The sequence below is a fragment of the Vombatus ursinus genome, unplaced genomic scaffold (genome assembly GCF_900497805.2).
Source record: "Vombatus ursinus unplaced genomic scaffold, bare-nosed wombat genome assembly UNPS02014810.1, whole genome shotgun sequence".
NCBI classification, from domain to species: Eukaryota; Metazoa; Chordata; class Mammalia; order Diprotodontia; family Vombatidae; genus Vombatus; species Vombatus ursinus.
The window spans coordinates 50,275,427-50,287,257 of NW_020954588.1; the positions used below are offsets into that span (position 1 = coordinate 50,275,427).

Here is an 11,831-nt window from a genome sequence, read left to right on the forward strand (position 1 = left end):
CTTCCTTCCTTCCTTCCTTCCTTCCTTCCTTCCTTCCTTCCTTCCTTTCTTTCTTCCCAGAGTTCTTTTGTTATTGTCTGGCATCAGTGAACCATTTGGTGAAAACCTCAGTGGAGAGAGCACAGACTTCGAAAACAGTGGATCTGGGTTCAAATGGAGGTCCTACTGCTTACTGGTTACATAACTTTAGGTGAAGCCCTCTGAGCTGATTTCTTTTCCTGCAGAATGAGGAGGCTGGGCTCCCTGAGATGATTCCTTTGATCATCCACTTTGATGACTCTTTGGAGTCTCATCGATGATCTTACCCTGCAACAAACTTCAAACCTATCTTTCTTTTCTTCTCTCCAGCAAAGGGAAGTAAGGTAAGATTTCCATGTGGCTCTGGGCCAGGTTCAGGGCTTGATTTTCCTCTTGTTCTATGCTCCTGTTGCATTGCCCATGGCTAGAGTGAGAGTAAGTTGGAGGGTTGCATCTCTGGCATCTTGGCAGGGCCTTGAGGAGGAGGATGACAATGACTGATGATGATGATGATGATGATGATAACAGCAATGAGCATTTAACTAAACCTTTAAGGTTTGCAAAGTGCTTTACAAACATTATCTCATTTGATCTTGACAACAAGGTAGATAGTACATGCTACCCCCGTTTCACAGATGAAGAAACTAAGGTAAACAGAAGTTAAATGACTTGCCCAAGGTCACATAGTTAGGGTCTGAGGCTGGATGTGAACACAGTCTCCCTGACTCTAGGCCCAGCACTCTGAGTTACGGTCTCAGGAATGCTTTGCCTCTGATTTTCACTTCCAGCTGCCCGTGACTTCCTCCAAGATTCTGAGTCACTTATGCTCCCTCATCATAATCCAAGGAACAAGATGTGTGTGGTGGCAGGTTCGCACTTGTCCTTCTGTACTTTGATGGGTCGATTATCTCATCAACAATGCCAGGATCCCCTCTTCCCAGTCCATATAGCAATCCTTCCCAGACTTTCTCATCCTGTGCAGTTCTTGGTGATAGCTGTCTTTCTTGGTCAAGGAGTTCGTGGCTTCTTGAGGGAGAACGGCCTGATTGGGTCTGTGCTTTGGGAATGATAGCTCAAGAGCGGTGAGGGTACATTGAAGAGTGTCTGGGAGACCTCTGAGGAGGCTGTTGCAATGGGCCAGATGAGGCATAATGAGGGCCTGAATTCAGCCAGTCACTCAGTCAATACTCACTTGTTAAGTGCTTAATATGTACCAGGCACCATGCTAAGAGCTGGGCAGTCAAATACAAAGAAAAAAGATTCAAGGATGGGGAAGGATGAGCGATAAAATGGAGCTGGGAAGTGGGAGGAGGAAGAGGAGCCCTCCTTGGGATATGAAGATGAAGTCGGGAGAGTGGGGGAGGGGAGACTGTAGGGGAAGGGATGTTCCAGCGGGAAAAGGCTCTCCACCCTACGCTGAGGGGAGTTCCAGGGGGAAAAGGCAGTTGAGGCATGGTTTGCAAAGTCTGGAGAACCGGAACCAGAGCCAAGGGAGAAATAAACTCAACCTGAATTCAGCACTGCCCTGCAGGCTGTGAAGCATTGGCAGACTCAGCAGGAGTCTGTGGAGTGCTGGGTAGATCTGCCCACCTGCCTTTCTGATCATGCATGTCTTGGAGGTTGTTTTTATGCAGCCTCCTGTTTGCTAGTCACCACTGGCCACATTCCACAATTTATTTACTCCCACCCCGAGTATCTTCATTGCCCTTTGGGTCTCCTGAAATTCTGAGTCTTCAGAGATTATGGTCTGCCAAGATTCAATTAATTTTAATTCAACTCAGTAAGATTTTTATTGGGTGCCTTGCATATTCAGATACTGCTCTAGATGCTGAGTACACAAAGATGAAACCAGAATGAATAGCCCCTTTCCTCATGGAGCTTATAGAAAATTAAGCGGAAAATATATAAAGAGTGATTTCCAGCCTGAGGGCATAAGTAAGAAGGGTAGTTAGTTAACAATAGAACAGGAGTTCCATAGGGCACAGGGGAAGTAATGGGAGCCTCCTTGCTTTATAACTCACTCAATGTTGATGCTTAGTAGATGATTAAATAGTCATCTTTGGGGTTCCATTTAGCATGGGTTTACCATTTGCTTATAAAAACCTTAACAGGTGTTGGAGGAAGCTATGCCTTGCTCCCCAGCCAGATGCCTTTTTTTTTTTCTTCAGTAAGAAACAAGAAACGCAGGAAGCTCTTGTATTCTCTCCATTTCCCAGCCTGCTGTGAAGGTTTGGTCTGCTGGAGACAATTATCCCTCCTCATGCTCTCATCAAGGCTAGCCTTGACCTCAGCACAGACCATTCTCTTAGGACTTTATGAAGCAGTGAAAGGTGAGAGAGGGCTTGTGAGCTGCTCGTGTTTCCCAATCACCTTCTAAAGAATAATTTCATCAAGCCCTGTGATGTTACAAGGCCTCCTCAGTAATTCTCTCTGTTATCTGTCTCTTCAATTCTTTTGAACTCTTCCCCTCTTGGAGAGATATTGGAAGCAGGTCCCTGATGGCCTAGAAAACATGTTGCCTCTGGCCCAGATTTCTCCCCGCCTTCATCTTTTGAATAGCTACTTCTATTTCCTTAAATGAAGTACTAAAGTAAGAGCATCCTATGGACTGTCCTCAACGATGAGGAAAGCTCTCTATAAAATGCTGGCTCCTCTGTCTTATTTCACGTGTATTTGTGGTCCTCCTTGCTTTGTCTATACTTGCTTCTGGGTTGATTTGGCTTTGTTTGCCAGATCTCATAGAAACCCAGCCCTCTCCAAGCCTGTGTTCCCTTCCACCACTTCTTGTGGGTGGGTATAAATCAACCTTTTGTTATTCCGTTCTGTGGTGGTGTGTAATAGACTTCTACATGAAGTGAACCTTTAACCTCTGTTGCCCTTGGTTGGCATTTAAAACAATCTTTATAAAAAGATTGTGTTTTCTGGCTGAGGCAGTTTCTGAGAGACAGAGTAGAAGCATTATAGACCTAGAGTCATGATGACAGCGTTCAAATCCTGCCTCAGGCACACACCAGCCTGTAAAACAGGCACCCACTTCACAAGATCCAATGAGGTAAGGCATGTAAAGCATTATATCCATGTCAGCTGTTATTGTGGTGAATTTTGCTGTTTAACCTTCCCTAATAAATGGAGATAATTGGACTCAAGGTCAACATCAGTGTGTGAGTCTCATGCTCTGTCTCAGCTCTTGAGTTGTTTGTATTCTAAGGCTGAAGCCCCCATCTGGGTTTATTCCCCACAATGACTGGCAGCACTGAGCCCTGGCACAGAGTAGGTGCTGAGTAAGTAGGCACAGAATTCAATGCAGTTGAATTACCTACATATCTACAGACTTCCTGGACATCTTCTAGGAGGGTTGTGCCATGTGAGAGAGGAGGGTCTTTGGTTGTCACATTTGGGGCCATGACTGAAATTTTAGGGGGCAGCCCCACTGGGAGTGTGGGATGGGCAGCCAGCTGTTGGACATTCAGGAATGCTAACATAGGGGCACAGGCTCAGAGACTTGGAACTGGGGAGAGCTTTAGACGTCACGGTATCTCGGTCGGGCTGGAGGATGATGACGAAGACGACAACACCAGTGATGCAGACAGTAATGGTGTTAGTCTTACATTTTCAAAAGGACCAGTGACATCGTGACTGACATCTTGACTCGCATGAGCTGGATTTAAGTGAGGCAGAGCTGTTCAAAGTCATCAGCCTCACTCTTCCAGAGTCGTTGAAGTCCAGTGGCAAGACAAAAGTCAAGACAACTGATGACGGCATCTTCGATGCCTGGCCAAGCTCTGAACGCTCCACCGAACCCATTTCAGCCACCTTCGTGGTCCTTGGGACAAATTGTTCTCATCCGCCCATTCTGCCAGGGGAAATCTTCACGTGCTTGTGGTAGACACCCCCCTAACTCACCATCGGGTTGGTGGCTGGTTGGGGTGTATGGGGTATTCAGGGAAGACTATCACCTCTGGTGTGAGGGCTGCTCCTTCACCTTTGGCATCACCCACCTCTCACCTCTGGCTCCAAGAAGCTGTAGTAAGTGCAGTGGCCACATCCCAGGAAACCCTCTTGGCAGACGGGCTAGGCCAGGTTGAGGGTAATCGATGACAGTACTAATAAGCAATTAAATAACTCTTTAAGGTTTGCAAAGTGCTTTACAAATATGCTCTCATTTTATCGATAAGGAAACTGAGGCAAGGAGATTAAGTGATTTGTCCAAGGTCACACAGTCACATAGAAAGTGCAATGAGATTTGAACCCAGGTCTCTCCAATTTCAAGTCCAGCCTCTGCTTCACCACACCTTTCTGTCTTTCTCCCAGACAATGCACACCTAGGAAGTCTCCTGAGGAAAGGAGACTTAAAGGTGAACTTCTTAGGGTCCTGGATTTAGAGCTGGGAGGAACCTTTGGAGGTTACCTAGTCCAAGCTACCTCATTTCATGAATGAGATACTGGAGGCCCAGAGGATTTAAGTGACTTGTCCAAAGCCACACAGCCAGTTAGTGGTAAAACCTGGATCTGAACCCAAGTCTGGTGGCTCCTAGTCTGGCTCTATTTCCACTACTGTGCTGTCTTCATACCTGAAAGATAATTGTGTTTCCATGCTTTAGGAGTAAATAATTATATGCCCCCAAATTTCCATACCATATTTCTTCATCTACCTTCCCCTTATTTCTTCCCCACCTCAAAATACCCTCCAAGAACATTGTTGGGGTAACATTAATCTAATTTCGCCTAACCTGATAGAGTTTCCTTTTGACCTATTGGGATGACTGGAGAAATTGTGCTGAAGGTGGATTGAATTTGAAAAAACAACCCAAGGTTGCAGATTCTGTTCAACTCAATTCAATAAGCACTATTAAACATTTGCTGTGTTCTAGGTGGAGCAGTGATGTGGCGCAGTGGATAGAGTGCCAAGCCTGGAATCAGGAAGACCTGCCTTCAAACCCAGCCTCAGACACTTACTAACTGGGTGACTCTGGGTAAGTCATTTCACTTTGTTTACCTCAGTTTCCTCATCTGTAAAATGAGCTGGAGAAGGAAATGGCCAACCACTCTAGTATCTTTGCCAAGAAAACTCCAAATGAGGTCATGAAGAGTCAGACATGATTGAAACACACCTGAACAACTCAAATATTCTAGACCCTCAGTTATGCCCTGGGTTCACAAAGGCTAGAAGAAATAAGTCCCTGACCTCAAGGACCTTACATTCTACTCACATGATACCTGAATCGAAATATTTGAAAGGCTGTCACCTAGAGGAGGGATCTGACGAGTTCTTCTTGACCCCAGAAGACAAAATTGGGAGCCATGAGTGGAAGCTGCAAATTTAGGCTCAAAATGAGGAAAGTTTTCCTAACCATCAGTTTTCTCGAAGCAGAATGGGCTATCTTGGTAGGTAGTGAGTTGCCCATTATGGGAAGTATTCCAACAGATATTGTGGGGATGTTCACTTATTGGCTACATGGCAGAGGGGATTCCTGTATGAGCTTTTCTTATCCTCCCATTTTAGTCAGGGAAAAGGATTTATTTTTAAGGCCAACAGGCCATTGGGGGTGGTCTTGGTGGAGAAAGTTCCACTTGCAACCTCCCACCCCATTCTTGTGGCTCCCCCTGTGGATTTGGAGTCAGAAAGCTTTGGTTCAGTTGAAGTCTGACTCTGCCACTCTGTGCTTATGTGACATTGGTTGTTGCTCATCTTCTCTGGGGCTCCCTCCTTAACTGTAAAATGAGGTGGATGCACTAGGCAGATCCTGAGGTTCCTTTCAGCTCTGTTGCATTTTACGGCCCCAGGGTGGGAGCTGATAGCCTTGCATGCCTATTTTCCCTTCTGACACCAATCTCAGCTGAGCATTTCTCTCATTCTCATTCATTGATGTGTGCTGGACATGAACCCTGGATATCAATTTTAGCCAGCTCCACTGTTTCCATGGCAGACCTATGATGTGGATCTCCATGGCAACTGAGAAAGGAGGCAGGAGAATGGCCCTCTGCTGGAAGCTGGCCTCTGTGGTTTGAGTCCAAAGCTGAGCAAATGTCATCTCAAAATAGTTGGGGAGTGGAGCAGGGGTGGCAGGAAGCAAGACAGTCAGATAGAGAAGAGGACAGTGATGATACATAGAATAGTCTAATTGTGGGTATAATTGCCCTGGGATAGGGTGCGGTCTACCTCATTTGAATTCTAGCCTGCACCTTCATGGGGGTTGGGGAAGAAAGGATGAGGCCATGGGGCTCTGAGAGTGGCAGCCCTGGGGCAGTCATGACATAAAGCATCTCAGATGATATGAGGTGTAGGGAAGCATGCTCTTCTCCTCTCTTGTGGTAGCACCCTGGGCCAAAGTCCTGTTGGTCTCAGGCCACAGTTACTGATCAGGTCCCCCTCTTGTGGGCTTCACTCAGCTGTCCACTGCCATCATGTTTCTCAACCTAACCCCTCCCCCCATCACAACCTTACTCAAAGACCTAAGTTAAAGTCAACAGTTTAATTATTTATTCTTCCAAGGGGCACTTGCATTTTAATGGGGACTAAATTTGGGAAGGCTAAACTGTAAATTTAGTGTTCAGCCAGTCAGCTCCAGGGTCTATGTATTTTTTTGTGGGCAATATCTCATACTACCTTCTTTCACAGAGCAGATAAGAGACTGCTCCTTTTCCTGTTCTCACATTGTCCTCTGTAGTCTCCGAATTTTCTGATGCTTTCTGCTATAGTTGGGACAGACATCTCTCTCTCTCATCCCTCTCCTTTCAAGGTCCAATTCAGCTATGACCTACTACATGTAGCCCTTTCTGACTTGAATATAGATCAATGATGGTTCCTCTTCCTCATGCTAGTCGGACCATATCCAGAGTACTGTGTCCAGCTCTGGGTTCCAGAAGGACAAGGAGAAGCTGGAGTGTATCCAGAGAGAGTAAGCAGAGGATGAAGGGCATTGAGGCCATGCCATTTGAGGACTAGTTGAAAGAACTGGGGTTGTTTAGCTTGGAGAAGAGGAGACTCAAGGGGGACTAGAGAGCTGTCTTCAGTTATTTGAAGGACTATGATGGAGGAGAGAGTAGAACCTGTTCTGTCTGACCTTAGAAGGAAGAACTAGGAGTGATGGATAGATGGTGCAAAGAAGTAAATTTAGACTTGATATAAGGGAAAAACTTCCTTGAATAGCACTGGGCTTGGAATCAGGAAGACGAGTTGGCCTCAGACATTTACTAGCTTTGTGACCCTGGGTCATTCACCCCAATCTGCCTTGTTTTCCCTTAAATATAAAATGAGGATCAGCAAGGAGATTTTTATTTCACCCTTCAGCTAGAATGAGCAGGAGTGAAGCAAGCTCTGCCTTTGGGGTTGGGATCCATTGAGATGGTTCCTTCTCTTAGGACCTATTGGTTGTATTTTATTACCCTTTTATTTAATTCAACTAAACCCCTTACTAAGGAAGTGACAGGCTTGACGAATAGATGGGGAGAGTAAGCTTACTCTACAAACTAATTAAGCCATTCTCCGAGATAAAATAAAGACCCAGTGAGTGCTGGTGTGGGCAGCTTGTTGGGTTAATTGAAGCCCACTTCTGTCCATGGTCCTGACTGTCTTTAGAGGACTGCACAGCTATACCGCTACCACTTACCTAGTTATGCTATCAAAGCTATCTAAAAGTGTAATGGGCTGCCTGAAAAGGCTCCTCCTCATTGGAAATCTTTAAGCAAAGCTTGGATGGCTACTTATCAAAGTAGATTGTAGAGGGGATTATTTTCTGCTATGGGTGGGATTAGATTTCCTCTGAGATCCCTTTGATCTTTGATTCTGTGACTCTGAAGCCTTACTCTGGAAACACTGTAGAAAACACTGGAAAAACTACTTCATTTACCTGGGGGAAAGCTCCTTTTGTCTGGGAATGTCTTAAAGCAAAAATTTAATAATAATTAAAATGCAAGATTTAGATCCTATGCCTGAGCCCTGGAGTCTTTGGTTCCTATCTTTCTACCCCATCCCTCATACTTCCTACACACTGGTTGGTTGTGTGTCCTTTCCTTTCTTCCAGGAAAGCCATGAGTAGCTCATATTTCCCTGCTCGGACAGTGCTGTTTGAGAGGGAGAAAGCTGGCACGACATATAGGATACCTGCCCTGCTCTATATCCCCAAGAGGGCCACTCTGCTGGCCTTTGCAGAGGAGAGGCTCACCCCTGATGACTCTCATGCAAATGTGCTGGTCCTGAGAAGGGGGGCCTTCTACAGGACATATGTGGAGGTGAGTGACACCTGGGCCATGGAATAACCTTCCAGGGAAGCATGAGAAACATACCTTGATAAGCTGACTTGGGTGGGGACTGTTGAGGGATTGTGGCCAAGTTGTGGGTTCCACTTATTGAATTGATGGGCTTCTATGTGAGAGACCCAGATGAAACATCACCATTTTATTTCCAGAGACCAAGACTCCTGCAGCAACAGGGCAGGGGCAGTATCAGAGGTTGGAGGGATGCCTTAGAAGTCCTTACCTTCTGTAGGAGCTGGTGCATCCTGGGAAGGAGAGGGCTAAAGGCTAGAACGAGCAATAGCATCAGGAGGCAGTGTGGCATGTTGGCTCTTGATGCTGGGAGTGGAGTCAAGAGCTACCAGGGAGCTGAATCTAGGCTCTGACATAACTGTAACAACCTCTCTGAGTCTAGTTTTTTCATCTGTCAAATGGGGACAATAATGGTCATGGTACCTTCCTCTATGGAGTTGTTATGAAGGTCAAATGAGATAATGTATGTAAAGCAAACCTGAAGTCCTATATGCAAATCAGCTATCATCATCATCATCATCATCATCATCATCATCATCATCATAAGAAATGGACACAGTCAGGAGTTCTGCACTTGCTTGGCATCTCCATCAGTGGAGAGAGTTCCCATACCGGGAGAGAGTAAGTCCTAGATTGAAGCTCTTACCCTTTTTTAGGTCATGGATTCTTTTTTGACAGTCTAGTGAAGCCTACAGACCCTTGCTTAGAATAACGATTTCTTGTCTACATTCATAATAGAAGGAAATGCTAAGTTTCAGTGAGAGGTTAATGAGAATACAGATGTAATTTTTTCCCATCCAAATTGATGGCTATCCTGAAATCTATTCATGAACTCCAGGTTAGGTACCTCTTCCCTAGATTCTTTGTATACTCAAGTAACTATTACATGCTACAAATATATGACCAAATCCCCCAGATGTGAATGTGATCACAACTTTCACAGGAATGTTTTGTTCTAGTGCTTCATAGGAGGTGGTGTGGTATGGTGGAAAGGGCTCTGACTCTGGAGTCAGAGGACCTGGGTTCAAATCCTGGTTCTGTTACTTACCAGCTCTGTGACCTTGGATAAAGTATTTAACCTCTCTGGGCTTCAGTTTCCTCATTTGTAAAATGAGGGGGTCAGACTAGATGGCCTTCTAGCTCTACATCTGTGATTCTATGTAAGGTCCTTGAGGGCAGGAGCCTTTAGTCACCTTTGCACAGTACCATGCACACAGTAGGTAGTGAGTAGAGAGTTTCCCTTAGAACCTGGAAGACTGAAGCTGCCTCTGACACCTCCTGGCTGGGTGACCCTCACTCAGCAAAGCCTTTTTAGCTCTCAGTGCTCTAGGAAACTCTCTGGGACTCTAAGTTGAAGAAAAGGAGCTGACCTGCCCTGGTAGAGTGAAATAACAGGCCTAGTCCCTCTCCCTCAGCATTATTACCCCCATTTTCCAGATAGGGAAACTAAGACTCAGAGAGGTTAATTGACTTGCTGTGGGTCATGTTGCTAGTAAGTGTCAGGGCCAGGACTTGAACCCAGGTGCTCTTTTCATGAATTGTACTTCTCTCCTTGGTACTTCTCCCATCACTCTAGCCTAGTGGTTTCCTCCAGCTGCGCGCAGGGGTCGGTCTGGTCTTTTGGCCCAATGACGTGCTTGAACTTAGATTTTAGATCCATTGTTCAAGGCAATTGACAGCCTCTAAGTTAAAGAGAATTTGGAGTGTGCAGCACACTGAGAAAGGCGAGAGAATCATGAATGGAGATGGATGGCAAGCTTGACATAGAGCGAGAAGAGTGTGTTGATGTTTTTCTTCTCTCTCCAGTGGGGAGATATGCGAGTTGTGGAGACAGCATCTCTGGAGAAGCATCGGTCCATGAATCCTTGCCCTGTGTATGATGAGCTCACCGGCACTGTCTTCCTCTTCTTCATTGCGGTGTTGGGCAACACCCCAGAATCCTTCCAGATCATGACTGGCAAGAATGCAGCCCGACTTTGTTATGTGACCAGTTCAGATGGGGGCCTCACCTGGGGTGCTGTCACTGACCTGACAGAGCAAGTCATCGGCTCTGTTATAGAAGGTAGAAGAGCCCACACAGAGCCACTGAAATTGCTCCACTTAAAATGATTGGCTTTGGCTCTTATTTGGGATCAAATAAGACTTTTGTTGGATAAAAGAGAAATGGGGGTGAGGAAAGAGAATTCTCAGTAGTATCTAGATTGGCTAGCCCGGTCCAGAATTTCAAGGAACAAAAGCCACTCACTTGATAAGATGTGGAGTTTGAGGTAACTGAAATGACCTGGTTGATAAAGGATGCTGAGGCTACATGTGCCTTGGCCATCTCCCTGCTTGACACAGATGCTATGAGGCTGGTTCTGGTCCTGAGAATGAAACAGCTCATGTCCCATTCTTGCCTAGAACTTCAGGCTGGAATGAGTAGCTCATGGAGGAAAATGGAGCCCCTAACAAAAGCCACAATCTACAGCACCTCCAAATATACCAGGAAAAGCAAGTAAATGAATGGATTGATAAGATTCTGCCTCTTTTTTTTTTTTTTTTACAAGTAAGGTTTTTCTTTCCTCTGCTAAGTAGATGCTTGCAAGTAAAATAATTTCTTAGGAGGGGGAAGACAAAAGGAGAGAAGGACTTTAACAAATGGGGGGGAGTTTGAAACACTAGATCCCCACCCCCAGCTCCAAACCAATCTATACATGGGAAAGTAGAATGTGTAGCTATAGATGACCTGACAATATTTTCCCTGGGTCTACTTTGAGCAGCAACTGGTAGACATAGGAAGAATGCTTCCTTTCTCTTTCTTTTATCTGTGTGAGGTCACAAGGGCAGAGAACAAGGCTCCTTCATAGAGGGACAGGGCACTGGGAATTTCATCAGCAGTAGGGTTGACATTATTTGCTAACATCTAGTTATTTCTTATATTACAAAGGAATAATTTCAAGGATGGGAGAGAGGCAGCTGGGTGGCTCAGTGGATAGAGCACTGGACCTGGAATCATGAAGACCTCAGGCTGAATCTGGCCTCAGATACTTACTAGCATTGAGACTGAGGACCAGTCACTTAACCTTTGTTTCTTCATCTGTAAGAAGGGGAAAATAATAGCACCTATCTTATAAAGCTGTTGTGGGGTTCAAATGAGATAACATATGTAAAGTCTTTTGCAAACTTTCAGATGCTATAGAAATGTATTTTAAAATAATACATATTTGAATATAATGTTATCTAATTAACAACACACACATACATACATATGTATGGATGTCTACACATATGTATAAATGGTCAGGTATATGTAGGTGCATACATGCATGTATACACATATATGTGCACATATATAATATATATGTAATATATATATGAAATATATAAATTCTACCCACAGGTAGAATCTAATATCCTTGAAGACACTAGCTATTTAATTTGGGACTTTAAATCTCTAAACACCAAGCACAGTGCCTGGTACCTTATAGGCACTGATAGATAGGTATATGGATAGATGATAGATAGATGAATGGATAGATAGGTGAATGGATGCAGAGATGGATGGA

General features: G+C 44.9%; 1 protein-coding gene across 1 annotated transcript in view; it reads left to right on the plus strand.

Annotated features, from left to right (window-relative positions):
* The first annotated feature begins 273 nt into the window (after positions 1-273).
* NEU4 (neuraminidase 4) overlaps positions 274-11,831 on the plus strand; it is a 13,084-nt gene continuing 1,526 nt past the window's right edge. Inside the window, exons 1-3 of the mRNA XM_027875699.1 lie at positions 274-362; positions 8,043-8,250; positions 10,093-10,348. Of these exons, the coding sequence (XP_027731500.1) occupies positions 274-362; positions 8,043-8,250; positions 10,093-10,348 (553 nt within the window). The remainder of the gene's footprint in view (positions 363-8,042; positions 8,251-10,092; positions 10,349-11,831) is intronic.